Consider the following 21,945-nt stretch of genomic DNA (forward strand, 5'->3'; position numbering starts at 1 on the left):
CTCTCTCTTCCAGCGGCATTGGGTCCTCGGGGTCCCACCTCCGCCGCTCAGAGGCTTCCAACTACTGAATGGACGACGGTGTCAAGATCCTCTAAGTCATCGGCTGCTGTTCCACCGCCCTGATATATGTTGACAGTGTCTCTTTATTTCTTTTTGTCTCGGAAGCCACCCTGTATTATATACCTCCCCTCTACATGACTGACCGCTGGTTACCGGTCCTTCTCGTGTAGATTGGGAGGAATTGGGTGCTATTGAACCAAGCTGTTGGGTTTATTTGTTCTCTTACTAACTTTCTGTGTATTTGGTTAGATTATTGTATTGTTTTCTTAATATCTCAAATCTGTTAGTCACCTACTGCCCTTATCTCATTCGCTTTTTCTCTGCCTGATTGGCCCTCTGGTTTTGGGTAGTAGTCTGACCTTCCTCCCCCTCGACATTCCTTTTCTACAAAGCTTCCTATATTGCATTTTAGACCCTGGCCGGGAGGTAATGTGGGTGTCTACATCTCACGGCTGGAACCCCCAGGCCTTCTCATTGCCTGTATTCTTGACCACGCCTCCATAAGGGGCATGATGCCCTTGCCCGGCCCTCCCTTGCCATTGGCATTGCCCCCTACCTTTCCTGGCCGGCATCATGGACCAGGTGTGTTCCCGCACGCTGGCCCTGTCCACTACCCTACTTCCCTTTTTTTCCTCTCCTTTCCTTCCTACCCCTTACTATCTCAGGCACTATTTCACAATCTTCATTTTTATTACAACTGTATTAACTTGGAACTGTTCTTATCTTCTTTTGTAGCGCGGCTGTCCCCTCGATGGGGGACCTGAGGCGGCCGTCTTCACCTCCCGATGGCTCTTAAGATCTTCTCATTGAACGTTAAAGGTTTGAACAACCCACAAAAGCGCACAACACTTTACCTCACACTCAAACAACATAGAGCAGATATAGTTTTTCTGCAAGAAACACATTTTACACGTCATTTACATCCAGAACTGAAGTCTAAACGGTATCCTTCTGCTTTTCATGCTTGTGACCCCAGACAGAAAAAACAGGGGGTGGCTACGCTCTTTGCATCCCACGTGACATTCGAGCTTTTGACATCTCACTCAGACCCTGAAGGTCGTTTTCTAATTCTAGTGGGTAAACTCAATAATACTTTATGCACCCTAGTTAATGTATATGGCCCAAATCAAAACCAGAGCTCATTTCTTGTTGCCCTAGACTCCTTGCTCTCTCAGGTGCGCCAGGGAGAAGTGATTATGGCAGGGGACTTTAATGTTGTAGTAGATGAAACTATAGATCGTCCACTTTGCTCCCTCCCGCCAGTGGCTCGGAGTCCCGTAAATCTAAGGCCTTGGGGTCCCTTCTTTCCCATCACCTCCTCTTTGACTCCTGGAGGCTCAGGGAACCCTCATCCCGTGATTATACATATTACTCCCCGGTGCATGGAACCTATTCGCGAATAGACATGGTCTTCCTCAGCCACGATCTGTCATTGAAGCTCAGGGCGGCCCATATACATCCGATGGTTTGGTCCGATCACTCTCCCATATCTGCCGACCTATCAGACATAGCATTTCGCCCTCGTCCTGCTACATGGCGTATTAATGATTCTATTCTCCATGATCAGCCACTTACCCTAGAGCTCCGGACCCTTCTTGAGGAGTATTTTCTCTTTAATGACCTCCCCGATACTTCCCCCACGACCCTCTGGGAAGCCCATAAGGCAGTAGTGCGGGGCCATCTTATTAGCATGGCCTCGCGCCGGAAGAAGTTGGCCATTTCCAAACGTGCGTCATTAACCATTCAACTCCAGACTCTGGAGAGACAGCATAAACTATCCCCAGGTGAGGAAGTACTGACCAAACTCCTAAAGGCGAGGTCTGATTTGAACCTCCTTCTCTCTGAATCCACTGCCGCGGCCCTCAAACGGCTGAAGCAGACGTTCTACGAAAAGGGAGATAAAGCAGATAGAATACTAGCTACCCGTCTGAGGGCTCAGAGATCTCAAAACAACGTCATGGCCCTAAAGTCTCCTTCAGGCTCACCCATATACCGTCCCGATCAAATAGGGCGTGAGTTCCAAAAATTTTATTCCTCACTGTATAACTTGGATGCACTAAATCCCGGGAGTGCTCCCCCTGCGGACACTATAGCAGCCTTTTTGAGGCAAGCAAATCTCCCTACCCTTTCTAGTAACCTATCTCAACAACTAAATAAGGAGATCACGTCAGAAGAGATACTAGCAGTCATCAAGGCCCAAAAAACCTCTAAGGCCCCGGGGCCCGATGGCTTCTCCGCAGCCTATTACAAAAGATTTTCCCAGACCCTGGTTCCCCACCTCCACACCTTGTTCAACGCTGTCTTACATGGAGATCCCTTTCCTAAATCGATGTTAGAGGCGCGTATTGTAGTCATTCATAAGGAGGGGAAGGACCCCAGCGACTGTGCAAGCTATCGTCCCATCTCCCTCCTTAATGTTGACATTAAGATTTATGCAAAGATCCTGGCCACCCGCTTGAACAGAGTCCTTCCGGGTCTGGTCCACTATGATCAGGTGGGGTTTATCCCGGGTCGCCAGGCTAGGGATAATACTCGCCGCGCAATAGACCTGGTTCAAATCATTAATCAAAGACGTCTCCCGGCCATTATGCTCTCACTGGATGCCGAGAAGGCGTTCGATCGAATTTCTTGGGATTTTATGACCCTAGCTCTGAGGGCGTACGGCTTCTCGGCTGAATTTCTGACTGGGGTATCTGCCCTATATAACTCCCCCTCAGCTAGGGTCTTGGTTAACGGATCTTTATCTAACCCTCTCTCGCTCTCCAACGGGACGAGACAGGGTTGCCCCCTATCGCCCTTAATCTTTGCACTAGTGATAGAACCCTTGGCCGCAATGATCAGACAGTCGACGTCGATCTCAGGTGTGACAGTGGGGCCGCGGGAATTTAAGGTCTCTCTCTTCGCGGACGACATACTTCTCTCTCTGACGAATCCTCAGGAGTCTCTACCCGCCTTATACAAACTTATAGATGAATATGGCCTGCTGTCTGGCTACAAAATCAATTTTGTTAAGTCAGAGGCCATGCTCCTTCATGCTCCCCCATCCCTTAGGACCAGTTTGCAGACTAACTTTGCACTACGCTGGCAGGCGAGTAAGATTAAATATCTTGGAGTTTATATCACCTCGACCTATGATAAATTATATCAGGAAAACTTTCCCCCCCTTCTGTCAAAAATCAAACAGGACTTGGAGACTTGGAAGAGCTATATCATATCGTGGTTGGGGAGGATTATCGCTATTAAGATGAACTTGGTCCCGAAACTTTTATATCTTTTTCAAACCCTTCCGGTGAGGGTTCCTGACTCCGTGTTTAGAGATTTGCATTCCTCTTTCCTAAAGTTTATATGGCGTGCCAAGCCCCCTAGAATCTCAATAGCAGTGCTTAAAAAGCCTAGGGCTCGGGGAGGCAGGGGCTTCCCAGACATTAAATTTTATTATTTGGCATCCCATCTGTCCCAGGTGGCGGTAAGTTATGCCCCTTACCAGTCTATAGCGTGGGTGGACCTGGAGACCCACTATGTGGGGGTCCCCTCTATGGCATCACTCTGGGGCTTGGCCAATATAGATAGGCCACCAGCGGCCTTCTCTCTCCAATCCCTTAAATTCTGCTTATCCCTCTGGGACTCATGTCGGGTTAAATATAAATTGTCCTCCCCTGTCTCACCTCTGACTCCTCTTTGGGGCAACCCACACTTCTCTCCCGGTAATTCAACACAGCAATTTAAATATTGGATGAGGGCAGGAATAAGGGTGGTTTCGGATCTGGTGGTCAATCAAAATTGGGCCTCTATGTCGGAACTTCACCACAGGTTTGAACCGTTTCGTCCGCTTTTTTTTGAGTACTTCCAGGTCCGACACTTTGCCATGTCTATGCCCCCCCAGGAGGTCCTCCGGGCTCCTACCTCCTTTGAATATGTGTGTCTACATTCCCCTCTCACTAAAGGGATGATCTCCCGGATCTATAATTGGCTCATAGACTACACTTTTGATACCCCAGGCAGACACGAGCGGGAATGGGAAAATGACCTGGCACCCCCTCCAGATGACTCATGCTGGGAGGAGATCAGGGAGGGGATTGCCAAGAGCTCGATCTGTACACAAATAAAGGAAACAGCCTACAAAGTGTATTATAGATGGTACTATACTCCTGATAGGCTGTCTCGAATGTTTCCTACGGCCACTCCGAGCTGCTGGCGGGAATGTGGCCAGAGAGGTACGATGCTACACATATGGTGGACCTGCCCTCGCATAGTTCCTTTCTGGAACATGGTCCTTACCCTCATAAACTCTGTGTCAGAACTACAGATAAATAAGGACCCCTGGTCATTCCTTCTCTCTCGCCCTATACCTGATGAGAGCGGACCTTCTAATAAGCTTATCTCCCATATCTTGGCAGCGGCTAAATCTCTAATTGCAAGACACTGGAAAGACCCTAGGGCTCCCTCTATGCAGGAGTTAAGGTCCCAAATAAGGCATGTCGCATGCATGGAGAGTATAACGTGCTACCTTCACAATAAATCAGACAATTTCGATAAAGTATGGGCCCCGTGGTATTTACTAGAAAGCCGTAGCTGCTTATCCAATACGGCTTCCACTTCTGCAGCTGGAATATAGCTCTTGGGCCGCCTCCGGATCTCCCGGGCAGGAGATGGTGCGCAGCTGGTGAGTACTAATTGTATGCCAGTTTCCTTTTTGGTAGTCTATATAAGTGTGTGGCTTAGCTTTTACTAGCAATGTCCCAAGTTTGCTTGCTTAGTTATTTGTTAGCTATATTGTTACTAAAACTTGTGCCTCCCTACCCCCCAACCTTTCTTTTTCTTTCCCCCTCCCCACAGATATAAAAATATAAAACATAGGAGACATTTTGAATATTAATGTTTTTATGTCAATCGTGTTGATTGTATCTTTTCCTGTTGTTTCCTCTTTAAATAAAGAGTTAAAAAAAATAAATAAAACAACAATATACTGCTGTATAGGAGTCCCTTCACTTCCTTTTCCCAAATCACATATATACTGAACTTTCTACACCTCTTTAACGAAAAACACATAAGTGTGAAAATGTTACATTTGCGTCCAAGAAAAAATAAGAGGAGTTAGTGGAATGAATGGTCTCTCGTGGATCCAGGGCGGAGGTGGGGTTTAATGATGCGATGACGTCACCATGTCCCCTCACATAAGCCTTCCCTCTGGAATCTCCCGGAGGATAGAAAGCAAAAGTTAGCAAGTATAAAGTGTATAGAGATTGCATCCTATAAGTGAAAGGGAACATAAACATTGGGGGAGGGTATGTATTATGTCAACAGTGGAGGAAAGAGAGTGTCGCATGTCCACAGGTTCCTCCATATTTGACATATCTTGGTTACTTTGCCTGGCCCTCCCCATGGGTCATGCCCTGATAAGTCAATGTACACACGCTTTGTTACGTGATAAACAAATGACCCCAATTTAGTTTAATCTTGCAATATTACATTGAGGTAATGATGTTAGTGCTTCACGAACATCATCACTGAGATATTGAATATTTAGTTTTGTATGGAAGTGAAAGAGGTAAACAATACACAATAAGACCTAATTTGCAGTCATTGTTTATCAGGATCTACAAAGGCTGTAATGATCCCACATAAGAGCCATCGCACACACTGACGAACAGTACTAGGGTCTGAAAACCAGGGCGGTGGGATGTTCTAGAGCATGGTTGTCCAACCCGTGGCCCAGCAGGCCTGTAAATGTGGCCCAGCAGGCGTTTCGGTTGTGGCAAGGGGGCAGCACTGAAAAAAAAAAAAAATACGTACCTTGCGGTCACGTCAGCTGGCGCTCCGGCTCCCTCCCTGGTCTCCTCCTCCGTCTGGAGCTTGCAGTAAATGTTGAGGGTGACGTCATCACACCAGACATCCATTGCGTAGCGCAGCACAGGGGAGTCACCCGCGCGAACTATCAGCAGCAGTGAAAGATTATCCAGTATCTTATTGTTGTTACTCTGAATTTGGACTTTCTGCACCATGCAATTATGAACTAGCTGTGTTCTCTGTATGTATCTAATATAAATATTAAGGGATGATTGTATGTTTAAAATTTAAACCATTTTAAATGTGCAGTGCTGAGTAGGGTGAAAATATCACCCACTGTTACCCTCATCGGAGGCTCCTCCATGAGCCATTTTTCCCGCCACCCTATTTTTAAATCTCTGTAGATTTCTATTAGTCCTCCTGATGCTACCTATATCGGTGACCATTTCAAACTGGTCAATAAAAAAAATGATTCATGGGTGCAGGGAGAGGAAAAAAAAGTTTTTGGCATTTAATTCCCCGAACCCCACTAAGGGGCAGATGCAGGTAAGTTAAATTGTAGCTGCTAATGGGACTACTGCTTTAATCATGATTCTGCAACAGGTTTCCTTACTCTTACCAACTTCATTTCCAAGTAAGTTTAATATGCTAACTATGTTTTCTATGGTTTTTTCGATGATCAGCTATCGTTATGGTTAGTGTATTTTATGTGCGGCCCAAACCAACTCGTCGTCTTCCAATGTGGCCCAGGGAAGCTAAAAGGTTGGACACCCCTGTTCTAGAGTATCCTACATGTCGGGAAGTCTCCGGACGAGCTATCTGGCCCCCAACAACTTGACTATTGAAGTGGGAGGATGCAGGGCTTAATGGCACAATGGTATCATCACAGCCCTGCCCCCACCATGCATTGCACAGGAGGGGCACAATCGCATCACCATGGCCCTTCCAGCACTTGCCACCCGACCCTGGAATGAAAGGTTTTAAATGTTGGCAAGAATGTTTAAAGCACTGAACAAAAATGATCACCACTTAATGTGACAGTGCAGCTTTAAATTGTATATACCCAAAAAAAAAGCATTATCTATTCCCAAATGGCAAAGCATTAAGGTTCAAAATAAAGCAGATAACATTATAGAAGTAGAAATATATGCTTTCTATTTATATAGAATGTTTCTTAAGACCATAGCGTTGGGAGACAGTCACAAAGGTAAATCTTCCATGTTCTAAAAGTAGAGCCCAAAAACATGATCTTTTACCGTCCTCCAATTTTCAAAAGTACTCAGATAAAACTATTACTAAACAGTAGATCTAATCAAAATAAGTAAACTGGGGGATAGGTTAATAAAAATAAAAAAAAATTATATAAAGCTGGCACAGTGCACAGGTTACTAGATAAGGAAATAGTTTGGCACCATCTTTGTGTTAAAGACTTCAGTAACCCATACTTTTTAGATTTTCAGAATTCCTGCAGTAGAACAATTTATATATAATATATATATGTAAATCATATCCTAAAAAATGATTTTCAGTTTTGCGTCTCACTCATTTGGCTTAAGACATGTGAACAAACGGTTTTCATTATGATAGTAGATCACTACAACAAACTGATTTTTACTCATTGTGCAAGATATGAATTAAACTGCAACGTGACATTTCTGTTAGCATCAAAAGGTTTCAGAAAGCTGTAATAGAAAGAAAAAAAAAAGCTATTCCATTTGTTCAGTACACTGGCACAATGGTACACTGCTTTGATGTCACTGTAACTTAATGACTTTCTTGCAAGGGAACTTCCTGAAGCCATTTTCTCCATAATGAACCTTTAAATCATCATCAACATCACCAACAGTGCATTTGACAGTAAAAAAAACAAAAAACTGTAGCCGCCTGGAAAGAGCATTCAAATTCTCTCTGTTCTCAAAATGAACTGCCCTTTGCATGATCTTTAAATGGGAAACCCCTGACCTAAAGATTTTAGAATCAAGTAATCTCAGCAATGAGCTTGTGAATTTAACCACCATTAAATATGAATACTGCAATCAAAAGTGCTGCTGATATGGCAATAAATATATATATATATATATATATATATATATATATCACACATATATACATATATACACAAGTTAACCCGTGCATGATACTCATGCATTCTAGTCAAATCAAGCTACTTAAGGTGTTAAAAAGGTTCTTGTCATGCATTTGGGCCATAGCCCAGGCCTCCTCAGGGGAAGAGCGTTACTTCCCGACGCAAGCGCCCTTTTTTAACGTGGTTTTGTCCACATGTCACCACCTCATCATTTGTCTCCATCACCTCATCCTTCATCTTCATCGCTACATCCTTCATCAAGCTACTTAAGTTGTTAAAAACTCCCCACTGTCACTCCCGGCAACCACCAACCACTCCCAACTGTCACTTCTCCTTCAAGAAATATATAGGTCAGTGTATAACTCTGCCCAGCAGGTGGCGCTGCAGCGTGTTTTTTTTTTCCACACGTCACTAGGCATTTATATAGTAGTATTATATATATATATATATATATATATATATATATATATATATATATATATATATATCTTATATAATCACTATGGATGGGCTTTATAATTAAGGAGTTATTATCAGAGCAGAGGTTTTATTTGAGCATCTACAGATTTATTGGGCAAAGTTATAACCTAAAATAAACTATATATGGTCATTCCCCTGGTTACATGAACCTGGTATATGCAGACCCATCTTTGTGAAATGAGAGTCAGCTGTAGCACACTAAGGGGTACAATTTATCACATACAAAAGAGCCCCAAGCCTAGTTTTTGGGTTTTTCCCCTTATTTAGGAGGCCCTCCTTGCTTGTGATGGTTATCACAATGATCGATATCACCGGGACTGTCTGCCGCAGCTTCCCCACACAAAGCATGTGGAAACCTTATTAACATGGACAACTGTGGTATAAATAGTGCTGCTCTCCTCCTGTTGCTATTGCCATCTCAGGATGCAGATATCTGAGGGTTTATCAACAGAAAAAATACATGTGGCTATGGCTCACTCTGATCCTTTCCTCCCATAAATGTTTTGTCGTGTTGATGGGGCTTGATAAATAGGCCTTACAGTTTTTATGTAGAAACTTTCAATAGTTAAATAATGTAACAAATATACTTTATACTTCTATTAAATTACTACAAATAAAAAGTTATATTATAATCCAACTGCACACTTGTTGTAGAACAATTGAACTGCCACCACAAGGTACCTTCATACACCTGGAACTGCTTGCTTCTGGATGTTTTGTTTAGCTGCTGCAGCACCTCTTTGCTGGTGACTGGCAGCTTCCGTCAGACTGTGTATCAGGACTGATGGGTAGCAGGCAAAGTATTGCCACAAAGATATTGGGTTCAACACAGGACAGCTGGGGAATGGAGTACAGGGTTAGCTCTTATCTGTTGGTCACAGGTTGCAGCAGGAAATAGGCCCAGGCAGAATCTTGAATGTAATGGTTTATTGATATTAAAAGTGTTCTTATAAAAAAGGACCATTACACATTAGTTATAGGTACTATTGATAATCCAGAAGTACAGATGGAACACAAGTTGCAATATATTCTAACAGTGACAACTCAGCTCTTTTTATAAATTTTTTGGTACATAACCTGGCAGGAGGTAATTCATTCTCCTGCCCCTGTAACCAATCCAGATTCATGCAGCTAGCCCGTGAGGGGTTTCACACCTTTAACACTGTAGCTAGTGGCAGGAAGAAGTGTACTACATCCCTGTCCATGAGCTGCCAGGGAGATGTGGTTATATTGCAGGGATCTCCCGGCTCCCACTTTATCCAGGGGCTGATCTTGAAGCCCCCAACGTGATCACCATGGATGGGGGGGGGGGGGGGAAATAACACCTCTAGTGCTACTTCGTTCTGGTCCCTTTGCTGTCTGTCAGCTGCATTGGTTCAGGTCCAGTCAGAGGAGGCGCTTGTCCACTGGACCACCAGCACCAGGGAAGGTAAAGGCATACATTCTTTATTTTATTAAAGTTATATTTAGACATTTTTAAAACAGGCACATTTGACTACATCTACATTCCCGGTACAAATCTGTGTGACTTACCCCCTTCGGCACTGCGTTCTGGACACTGACTGGCGCTACAGCGCCATAAATAAATATAAATATGCCAATGGTCTGTAGCCGAATTTGGTACACATCACCAGTATACTGAGGGGCTCCTCCGTGTCCTTCTATAAAGTCTGGTCCCCATGGGCTTCATATCATAACCAGCCTTTACTTCAATTCTAGTAGAAATTGGACGTGGAATAGAACCACTAGGCAAGTTTAATCCCTTTCTACCTGATGCGTGAACCTTCAATCCCCCATCCCTCCTTCTTTCCTCCGCCCCCCACCCTCACCTTATAGTTTAAAATGTTAAAAACGACATCTTAATAGCACCAGATAGATACACAGTTAACTTCCAATTGCAAAAGCACTGTGAATGGGTGTTTTACACACTACTATGTCTTAAAATGTATACCGTGTTACTGATGTACCTCTCAAGATCTTGTAACCAGCAGTACCTGGCGATAATCTTTACTGGCACAGGGGATTTGGTATATAGGGAGAAACCCTTTCTTAATAGGCCCCTAGGTGTTGAACCAGTAAGATGCTGTACAGGCACATGCAGTCAGCCTGTGAAGGAAGCATATAAAGCAGCAGGAGCTGCAGACCGTAGTGCAGCGATATATACCTCTCAAGATGCAGTGCAGCGATATATACCTCTCAAGCTGCAGTGGAGCAGCAAATATTGTGAAGGAAAAAAAATAAGAAAAGAGCAGGATGATCTGCACAATGGGTGAATTGTGCACTGGGGTACATATATATGTAGTTGGCAATTGTGTTGTGCAATATGGCTGGCTTACCCATGCAAAATAGCTATAACACCAAAAAAATGACATCAATATATACCTCCCAACATCCAGAATTAATTGTCCTCAAATCGTGCCTCGCCAGATACAGCTTACAGCAGTCATGCCCCCCCCCCCCCTTTAATAGCAGTCACTTCCTTGGCTTGCCAGAAATCAGACTGTCATGTGACAGATGGGGTATGACAGATTCTTACAAAATCTATAAGAAATTCAATTTGAAAAATATCTCCATTTCTTGTGTAATGAACCTCTCTCACAGAAACCATATAAATCGGTTTATAGAAAACTGCAGTGTTCAGGGGCACTGCCTTTCTGTTAGTTGGGAAGTTCATTGCAAAACAAAACTACTTTTTTTTATTTAAACAGTGCCATCTCTTCATATTGAGAATACCTTTTTTATTTGTAACAATAGTGATTTTCTGTATTGTGAATACCATTAAACAAGTTAATTAATTTATGATTTAACACCAAATGATAATAGCCATTTGTTATTCTGTGAATCACAGTAACAAGCCTGACATTTCTAGAAAGCAGACAAACCTGAAAAGCAGATCTCCTGCCATAAAGCCAATTCAACCTTCATGTGGCTTAACTGATCTGCAGCTGTGAGCACTTGGCTGTGTCTCCGTTAAATTGAAACACAGGAGCATTGAAAGCAAAGAAAATGGGCAGATTTTGTCAGGAACAATTAGTTGTAAATATATATATTTTTTTTAAGACTTTTTAGATGTCCAAGTTTTAGATTTAATTTAATTTCAAATGATTTGACAGGTGCTCCTGGGGAGCACAATTTAAAATTTTCAGAGATACTCTGGATTCGCACTAATTTTGTTGGTTTACGATTTACAAGTTAATCTACTTGCTTATTAGTCTGTACAGTAACAAAGGAGAAATGTTAATCCAAATATAGGGGCATGTTCAATTAAGATGGCAAATTGCAGTTATGAATATAAAGTGCCAATACGCTACCGTAACATCGCAGATTTCCCTTCCCAAACCCCACGTGGTGTGAAGGCAAAGCCACAATGTTGCGGTAACATGAAGTGTGCAGCGTGCGTAACCGCAATCTGATGTCTTAATTTAATACCCCCATAATATGCATTGCAATTGGATAGATTTTTTTGATAAGGTGCATTATCGCTATCCTCTCAGAGTACTTACTACCTTTCAAAAATCTTAGGGGTCTTTTCTGTGGCAAGTTTTGTACAGTGGTGCAGTGTAATGTGGGAGCAGACTGATCTTTCCTAAGGCTGTATCTGACACCGATGCATACAAGCCAGTTGTGTAAAAAGAAACAAGGGTTGACCTTTGCCCCCTTGCTTCCTCTCTCTTTGGCTGCCTGCAGTGTACCATATAAGTATGGGACAATGAGCAGCTTCCTATTTAAATATAGCCAAATCTTTTATTATTTTATTTTTTTAATTCGTAAACCTCTATTCAAAACATTTGGATATAATACAGATATACTGTACGTTGCTAACTCAAGCAAGAACAGTTGTTAGTCATGTGTTACCGATGACAGCCAACTTAAAAAAAAAAAAAAATAGAACCCAACTACTACATGTGCCCTTCAGAAAATAATCTGGTTCACTCATGAGATGAAGCTGGTGGCTAATACTTTGTCAGTTTCCTTCTACAAATGGTCCCAATTTAATGACACTCCTCCTTCTCAATTTTAATTCTCGACCAACTGTGATGGAATTTGCTGTGACCCTCTATTTTGGCATCAAAACTGCACTGCCCGTGAGGTTTGTCTTCTTCCTACCCCTCTCCCCTTTTTGTTTTTTACTCTACTTAGTTCCCATACCCCACTTTATTACAATACAAAATAAGCATCTAATCGTTTTCACTTCTTACATGTTTCTTGTACATTTCTATAGTTTTGTACGTCATACTCTAACACTTCATGCAATATTTATATTCATCCTGGATTCACGTTTGTTCTTCACTGTGCTTGATGCCGCTTGTAAAATGTTCAGATAAAAAAAAAAAAAAAAAAAAAGACACACCAAAACACACTATATTTTAAATATAGTTTTATTTTACAAATCCTGACATACTACATATTCTGAATAGTCAACAATTGTTATATATCCAATTAATAAAGCCATCCCCCCATTCATTTATTGTAGTTACTTAAAAGTTTGTACTTCAGGAGTGCATTATACTACGGAAGATTGGATCAGAACAAAACATTAGAGATCCGATTCACATAAAGTAGTCCGTAAAAAGAAAACAACGAATGACAAAGCAGAAAGAGTGACCGATCTTAAGGCATGCCCCCTATTACACCTATCAGTGGCTGACTTAACCAAGATCAGTCTACATATGTTTTCCACACACAGTGACTACAGCAATCAAGCGCTGACAAACAATCCCAACCCGGAGTTTAAAGACAAGTCAGGACAGACCAACCTCTACATCTACAGACTAAAACAGAACTAAGAGACTTTTTGTACGCTGTCCACGTGTATTTATAGCAATTTCTTCATAGTGTGTAAATTACACAGAAAATTAGGCTTTGAAAAGATCATTATGGCATGGAAACAGTGATGCAAAAATAAAAAAAGTAGGGAGAGGGGTAAGGTTCTCCCTGGCAAAAATATATTAAACACACCAGGTTTTGCACACGTCAGTGCACTTTTGCTTCTTTCAAAATAATTCACTAAGCTTGTTGTTTCTAAAAACAAATATTTACGGAAACCCAAGAAAAGACCTGTGTTTTGGTCAATAGTTATGTGTAACGCTAAGTACACACTGGAGAATTTTCCAACTGACGTGTTATCTGCAACGATTGTACCTACAAGTGAAGCTCGGGCGATTTATGCGCACACGCTAAACCCAGTCTAAACGATTAACGAGAGAACGACCATCTGGGCAGCAATCTTTCACAGCCACATTTTCGTGTTAAAAGATTTTGATTTCGTACACATTGTAACGACATGACGTCCCTACAGTGATATTGCCAACAACTTTAAATTAAGGGCAGAATCATACAAGCAGACATATGCAGTGTTTTTCTTGTAGACTTTGTAGACAAAGGTGTATAATTAGGCAAGCAGACATATGCTTTACACATAAATGCAATAGACAGCCACTATTGCTTTTCCGTTAGAATCACCTAATTGCATTTGACTGACGTGCGGACACCGCACCACGTGGGAGAGCTACAGACATCAGGAATTTACATACACACGCCCCAAATCAAGTCACAATTTGAGGAACTATCGCCAGTTGTCAAGGAATCGGTCATGAATTCATACACATACACACTACATGATTGAAAGGTGATTGGAACAAGATTATTAAACAGTATGATCAAACAAAAGAACTGACAATCTGCCCTTTGGGACAACTTTTGACCATTGCGACATCTGACCGGACAGTCGTATGTTGGCCAACTAAATGAAAAAGCTCCGGTGTGTACCTAGCCTAATCTGTACAACTAAATAATTATGTTAGTTTAATAGATTCAGAACATTTGTGTTGCTTGCTCTATACTTTTAGACAACAGACATAGCTCCTCATTAGTCAAACTTAAATTGATAAAAGTTTACAATTTAATGAGAAACAACTTTCAAATTGGGGAATGTTAACAGAAAACTCCAGGCTTCTAGAGCAGTCAAGATCAGTGGTAATATAGTAAAATAGAATATAGTCTAAATTCTGTACTGCGCAAACACTAGGGTCAGTTTTTATCAGCAGTCAATTAACTGGTTTTGATGAAAGAACTTGTATGTAGGTTAGTTGCTGAACATCCTGTTTTTAACATCCAGGAAACTAAACATCATTTCGTTAAAAATAAAAAGTTTTGTGTAGGGTTGAGAGATTCTCTTGAAAAGATCTGCCAAATGAAAGAAAAATGTTGTGACTGGATTAAAAAGAAAAAAAAACAAAAAACATATCCATAACAGCCCACTACAGAAAATTGACTAATCTGAAATTATTACAGAGGAACACAATGATAAACAAAGTGTACTCTCAGAATTGAGTGTTTTATCTAAACACACCATTTTCAATAAATTTAAGTTTAATAAGTTTATTTCATGCTCCACAATTGTTAATGCAAGTGTGGAATGAGGCATGGTTATTAAAAGTAGAACATTTTTCAAATGTGTGAAACATTTCTGGAATATACCAGGAGCAATAGACTTAAGAAATGCTTATTCAGCCAATGTAGGTCTGTAAAACACAATTATGTTGAAATAGTTCTCTTTTTTTCTGTAAAGGAGAACACTAGCTACAAGCTGCTGCTTGTTGAGTCAGCTTGCAACTGAACCTTGCACAAACATGTATAGATCTGAACTCCTTCAGTCTGTGAACAGGGGGAATCATTAAAGCCAAGGTGCCAGCAACAGTGAGCCCTTTTACAATAAGTTATAAAATAGTGTTCACAGGCATTTTACTACAGCAAACTGTTAACAGTTATTGCCACACATTTGTCTCTACAAATATATGTTCAGCACTTACATTACATAAAATACAATATTAAAATAGTAGTTATTTACCAAGACCCTGTAATTGTCAGTCAGACATTGTACCTACAGTAATCTATGGATCAGCTGACATATACTTACCAGGTATCATATTCAGGATAAGACTCAAATTGTTCTTCATAAGGTGAGATCCACTATAGTTTTGATCACTTAAATGTAAATGAATTGCACAAACAAGGACAAAACTGTGGCCATTCACAATACGCTCCAGGCCACAAATGGAAACTGAATGTTTTGAAGAAGCAGCCTGCTTTGTCTAAAGTGAGGAATGTACTGTTATTTTTACCAAGTGACACCAATGTATCCGTTTTGATCACAGGGTACTAGGAGACATTAACACCCCCCAGGTTCTGTCTCCCTTTACTTACCAGGGCTCAATGTCAGGCAGATCACTGTTTTTTTTGTGTTGTTTTTTTTTTATAGACAAGTTGAGAGAATCTGTGTGAAGCCAAAGGACAGATAAGTAGGAGAGGATGGAAGTTTAGCAACTCAACAATGGCTTGTACAGGACACGGCCTACAAACATTCATGCAATATAGCAGTTACACATGCTTAAGAGAGCTGCTAAAACAGTAACATCAATGTCCAAGTAGGAGCCTTGTCCACTTTTGCCCAATGCAGAAAGAGCCTTATTTTCCTTGCAATTTATTTTAACTGCACAGTACATAAAAAGCTTGAGACAGGAGGCCATTGTGTTAATTCCCTGTAAAAACAATCTCCGGATAAATATTGTTCTGGTATGCTGACTGGATTTTCATGTTACACATCTCGGCAGGTTTAAAAATATACAATGTAAAATATTGCTTTCTATATGCAAAATATTTATTTATGGAAAGTTTTATATACAGTATATTTGTAAACATTAGCAGTAGTCCTTTCATATAAACCAGTGTGTATTTTCAGTTCAGTGGCCTTTTAAAAGCTTGTTTTTACATCTGTTTTTACTTTATTTTTATCAGTAGCAACAAGCATAAGATGCAAATAAATACAATCTGCGTGAGGCGACAGAATATTATCCACTGAGAGGCTGGGTTTCACAACATGCAGAGCCCAGTTCACTGCAAACAAATATGTCAGCTTAAATAGTAGTGAAATTATGGCCTGGCACCGATTTGCCATCCCCCCCCCCCAGAAAAAAAAAACAAAAAAAAACCACACCCTGTCTTTTTCTTGTTTCAAGCGAGATTAAACACAAATTGATAAATATTGACTTGCATCAGTTACAATGCCAGTCTCTTCCATCACAATGAGATATCTCAAATATGGTGGTAGATGTTGTATTGGGATTTGGTATGTACCTTTAGAGAAATATGGTACCATGCAATCAGCAATTTGTGAAAGTTTTCCTGAGTAAACCTAGCCGTGCATCAAAACATTTCAGGATTTATTTTGTTTGCAAATTTTGGTGCAAAGGGGAGGGGGTTCAAATTTCTACAATAAATTTCTGTACTATGTTTTAATGCATCATAAATGCACTAAATCTGAATTAGATTAAAAATAATATCACCAATACCTCGTTTAACAAATAACTATGTACACCGAAAATATATCTCACACACAGACACAATTAAAATGTTGGCTTTTAAGCAAAAACATTTAATTGCTAGAGCACTAAATACGCAGTAATGAAAAGAGCCACTGAACTAGGGTTTATATGCTGCACAATTGCTAGTTCTAATTATCCATTTCTTTCTATGAATCAGTGCTTTAGAGATTAAGCATATCAATTAAAAGCCTGAATTTTCATTTCTCATGTGACATTACCATATGTGAGGTCCAATTTTTCATACCCAAAACACATGCTGAATGTATGTTCACAGAAAGATCCTATTAATAAATGCCATACAATTAATTGGACCACTAAAACACCCTGCATGACTATGTACACCCTTCAAGTCACTTGTTGGACAGTGTTGCTGATTACCAGAGACAATTACCGTCAAGAAAAGACAGGCTGCCAACTCAAACCTAAGCTTCCTGGGTTAGACACATCCACATCATACCTCAAAATCAATCAAATCACTGACACAGGCTTGCCATCACCTCCTGAGTCAACAAATACATCAAAAGCTAGACCATAGCAGTCCTACAATAGGTTGGATCCGGGGCCCAAGTATTAGGATATACCATATATGGGAGGAAGAGACATCCTATTTTCAACCCTTTAAACGTGCATCCAAGATCCAGTTCTTCCGTACAGCACGGAATCGGAGCACTCATTCAGTACAACTGTCTTATGCACCAATGGTGTTTTCTCTTTCTGGCCAAGACTTTTTGGTCGTTGATTTTTAAGCAGGAATCGGCAATCAACCCACTAATAGAAGTGATATGGGAGCCACTTTTCATAAGAAGGAACTCAAAGAATTGCCAATGCTGCCCACTGCCTTGGTGTAATAACCTGGCTCTGCCTAAACACTAGTATATTATTTCTATACACCATTAATAAGTTCTAGTGTCCCAAAAAGCTGTTCAAAGAAGGTTGAATAGCTTAAAATTATTATAGCAACTGGTAGGGCTAGAAAAAGCTTTTTCTTTCCTTCAGGCATAGCTGTAATAAACTAATCCTTAACCTGATTGTGCTCCATTTTCTGTTCATGTCATGTGGGCCTTTGGGTGGCCCACGCATATTTCTGTGCTTGAGTTCAGTTTGACCCCAAGGTGATAATAGCCTAAGCTGGCTTAAGGAAGAATAATACAAGACTCCCATGTGGTTTACTGGCCGATTCATACACCAGTTTATATTGCAAATAAAAGATTTTGGATAATTATACAAATGTAACTTGAACCTGAACTCTCACCAAGTCACCAATGCCAAATTATTATAATATATATATATATATATATATATATATATTTGGCCTTTCCATTGCGAATACCCACAGTAAGTTCTTGTTTCTTGTGACTAATGTATATAAGCGATAGAGAGATCTGGATTTCCCAGTACAGTTCCCCTTTCTGATATTAGTCATCTGGAATAATGATTTTCCCAGAATTCAGAATCCTGATATATTGTTATCAGTGGCTTCTTGTTTAGCCCGTTTAGCTGTGACCCATATTGTGACTGGGATCAACATTGCAACCCATATTTGAGTTTACATTTTTTAATTAACAGTGTGTTCTCTTTAAATTGATGGTGTCCACTTTAGTATATTATTGTTAATAGAACTAAGAACCACCGATGTGGAATAACAGAATTGGATCCTATAACAGTTAAACCGCATCTTTTAACCAAATGAAAACAAGATGCCTCTGACAAATGTGTACAAATTTTTTTCTATGTTTAAAAATAAGTGAGCTATCAAAACACACATCGTCACCAGAACCAGCTTTCTCAAATATGAGGAGGACACTTCATTCATTGACCCACTAGCCATCATATTACAGTGCGAGGACATAGAACTGTAGCAGTTTTCCTGTGGTAATGTTTACCAGACCAGACAACAGCCAGTTGTCCCAGTGTACAGAATGTGTGTAATGCTGGACAAAGATTGTCAGCTGTTTGTAAAATTGACATCAGTCAGCAAAAACAAAACAAAACCAGGAACAATCAAACATCCTCTGTGTACCTCTATACTACACATGCGTAGTTACTAACATTTTAAAATTAGTTGCACGCAACACACATTATACTGTCACATGCAATACAGTTTCATATTTATATAACTCAATTATTACAAAGTCTTTGCATTTTTAACGCTCATCTACAATGACTATTAACTTTAAGGAGCGTATAACAAGAACATAATGTAAAATGTAAGGTAAAAACATTCTTTAAAAAAAATACATACATTTTATAATGCAGTTGTAAAATAGGGACAAATGTTTGAAACCTGTGGCAGTCCCTAGCAATTAGAGATAGTTGGCAATTATGTACATAAACATATCGTACCAATGCTCTTTAGATGGTCAGTCTGTGCAGGGGTGACCATACATACATACATACATACACACACACACACACACACAGCAGTACATATACCTCTTGCTGTAGAGTAGTCTATAAATTACAATTCCCTGAAAAGAGGAGCCAATGCAAGTGGAGCGCTTGAGATGGAAATGCAGTTGTTTTTGCCATATTTTCAACAAAAAATCTGGTCGATACACCTGTAATTTCCCCTGTACTCGTTCTTCACAAATACATGTGCTGACACTAACTTCAGGTTTATGGCTATTATGCAATAACAGAATTGTAGTAACAAATGCTGGAAGTCAGAAACTAAACCCAGAGCCTTAATCCAGGACACCTAAAATGAGGTGTGCTATGATGTATTATGGCTATCATTTTAGAGAAATACACGGGCAACTCTGTTTGCACTACTGTTAAGTGCACTCTGGTCTCCCATCACAAGCAGTGGGACATACCTCCAGACTGTCCCTGCAGTCGGACCAAATTCCGACTAAGCGGGCAGTCACCCAAATTTGGGACTATCCAATTAGATTCAGAACAGTTGGAACACCTGCCCATGTGCTCTCCTACCTGTTCTTACAGCATTCACTACCTGCGGCTGCTGGTGTCTTAAACTCAGTTGCAACTTGTGTAGATACTTGAATGTTAGTGTCCTTTATGGAAAAAGGACAGGTACATAAAATTTAGAAAGCCCCAACCAACCCTGCCATTAAATCAATAGCACCCACATTTAGTAATTAGGCCTTGATAACTACAACCAGCTATTAAATCAAATAGTATTCATATTAAATAAATAGGCCAATATTGCCCCAGGCAGCCCCAACATTAAATTAAAAATATTCCTATTTAACCAATAAACCTACCCCCCTCCTCCCCAAACAACCCCAGCAAAAAATAATAGCATTTACATTTAATAAAGTATACCTATTTCCACTGCCATTACTGACATCAAATAATTCATATTCCCATATAAAAAAAAATAGCCCTCCATCTCCCTAAACTCAGACCCACATTTAATAGCTGCCCATGACCCCCAGCATTAAATTAAATGAAAGTTCCCATCACTTCACCTTAAGAAAATACACACCATCAAATACCCCACAAATAGCACCTACCATTTAATTAACAGTCCCCACTATTACATTGAACAGCCCATAAATAAATAATTATACTCCAGCATTAAGTAGCCCAGCTCTCACCCTAATTACATTAAGATGCTCCCCCACCCTGCCCTCAGTGGGTTAAAACTCACCCCCTCCCCTCATGAAGTTAAGACCACGCCCCTCATTACAATAAAAGGAACCGCCCCTTTCTCCCTGGCACTTACCGTCTTCCAGCAGCAGCGATGTGTGGGAGAGGCAGACTCTCATGCAGCCAGCAGCACACATGGGACGGCGCCTGTCATGTGCTGCGCGTCCCATGTCAGACATCATCACTGTCGGACATGCAGAGGGAGGGACGGAGGTGACGGACATACACAGGGAGGAACGGATCGTACGATCCGCGGCCGCAGGAAGGTGGCTGGAGGGGCCAGGACCCATGTAGTACTGGATCCCGGGCACCCCCCTCCCTCTCCCGGTGTGAGTGATCCCACTTGTCACCTACACAGGTGTGACTGTACATGTACAGGGAGGGGTCGGCTACATGCCTCACACCTTCCTACTGTTCACATCAACCTACCATCAGCACTACAGAAGGACAGAGCACCAAGCTAGGAAGTCTCCTGACTCGGAGAGGAAGAGACCAAACATTTTATCATTTTGTAAAAGTATTGAAATCACTGAGAACACACACTGAACGCCTTGCAAGATTTACATAAAGGAGTCTTGGACTTGTGCACGATATGCATTCATAACTGCAAACTGATCCATTTTATTGAGATTAAAATGAAACACAGCAAACTTTCTGAGAAATCCTAAATCTATAAGATCTGGTAGGAACACACCTCCCTCTGAACAGAGATTCACAAATGCATACACACCCACTAGCCCTGAGTGATGTTCACAGGAGATTAACATTTGAGGGTGAAGTAGTGAGCACAAGACATCTCAAGTCCTGTCCTATTCTGCTACATTCATTTATGGTGAAAACACTAATTGCACATGATCACCCTCATGGTCAAGGAATAAAGAGAATGTAGTTACTTACCCATCCATGGCCCGGAGGACGAGGAAAAATAGTGAGAAGGGAGACAGACAGAGAGCAGAAAAGACCAGTGCAGGGAAGAGGCGGAAGGGAGATGATTGAAGAGGAGGAGGGAAGGAGGAGGGCAGGGAAAGAGGTGCCACTGGAGGAGAGGAGGTGGGGTGTTAGGACTTTAACAGCTTCACTGCCAGAAAAGGAAAACAATCCCTGACAGTTTAGGGTTAGCAGACCATAGGATTAATCATGGACAACTATATGACATTTATCTTGCAGGGTTACACAGACTACACACTGATAACAAACACAGCTTCTAAAACGTGTATTTTATGTGGCTCAGAATAATCAATCGAACGGGTTAGCTTGGCATAGTTGCCAAATAATCATAAATTCTATAGATGGTTTCAGAAACTTGTTCCTGGCAATGTTTTTGTTATTTAATATGAACCAATTGCACCTAAATGGTAAGTAAATTGATATTTATTGCATGAAAACAGTTCATACAAATTATTGTAATATGAAGAACTCCAGTAGTTATATCATGCTGTAGGATTGGATGCTATGTCCAGACACTGTGTTTTGTATAGGATGTACGTAGGTGCATCAGCCCCACAGTGACCATGGGATTTATTTTTAAATGTTTGC

General features: G+C 40.9%; 1 protein-coding gene across 4 annotated transcripts in view; it reads right to left on the reverse strand.

The window, feature by feature from the left end:
* Positions 1 to 21,388, reverse strand: part of PTBP3 (polypyrimidine tract binding protein 3) — a 127,487-nt gene extending 106,099 nt beyond the window's left edge. The window contains exon 1 of one of the 4 annotated variants that reach the window (XM_075210952.1): positions 21,307 to 21,388. Coding sequence is in view for 2 of the 4 variants with exons in the window: in XM_075210951.1 (XP_075067052.1) it covers positions 21,307 to 21,314 (8 nt within the window). In the remaining 2 variants the exon portion in view is untranslated. The remainder of the gene's footprint in view (positions 1 to 21,306) is intronic. The other 3 variants (XM_075210958.1, XM_075210951.1, XM_075210956.1) reach the window with 3 other exon arrangements.
* Between the last annotated feature and the right edge of the window lie 557 nt (positions 21,389 to 21,945).

The sequence above is a fragment of the Mixophyes fleayi genome, chromosome 1, assembly GCF_038048845.1.
Source record: "Mixophyes fleayi isolate aMixFle1 chromosome 1, aMixFle1.hap1, whole genome shotgun sequence".
Lineage (NCBI taxonomy): Eukaryota > Metazoa > Chordata > Amphibia > Anura > Limnodynastidae > Mixophyes > Mixophyes fleayi.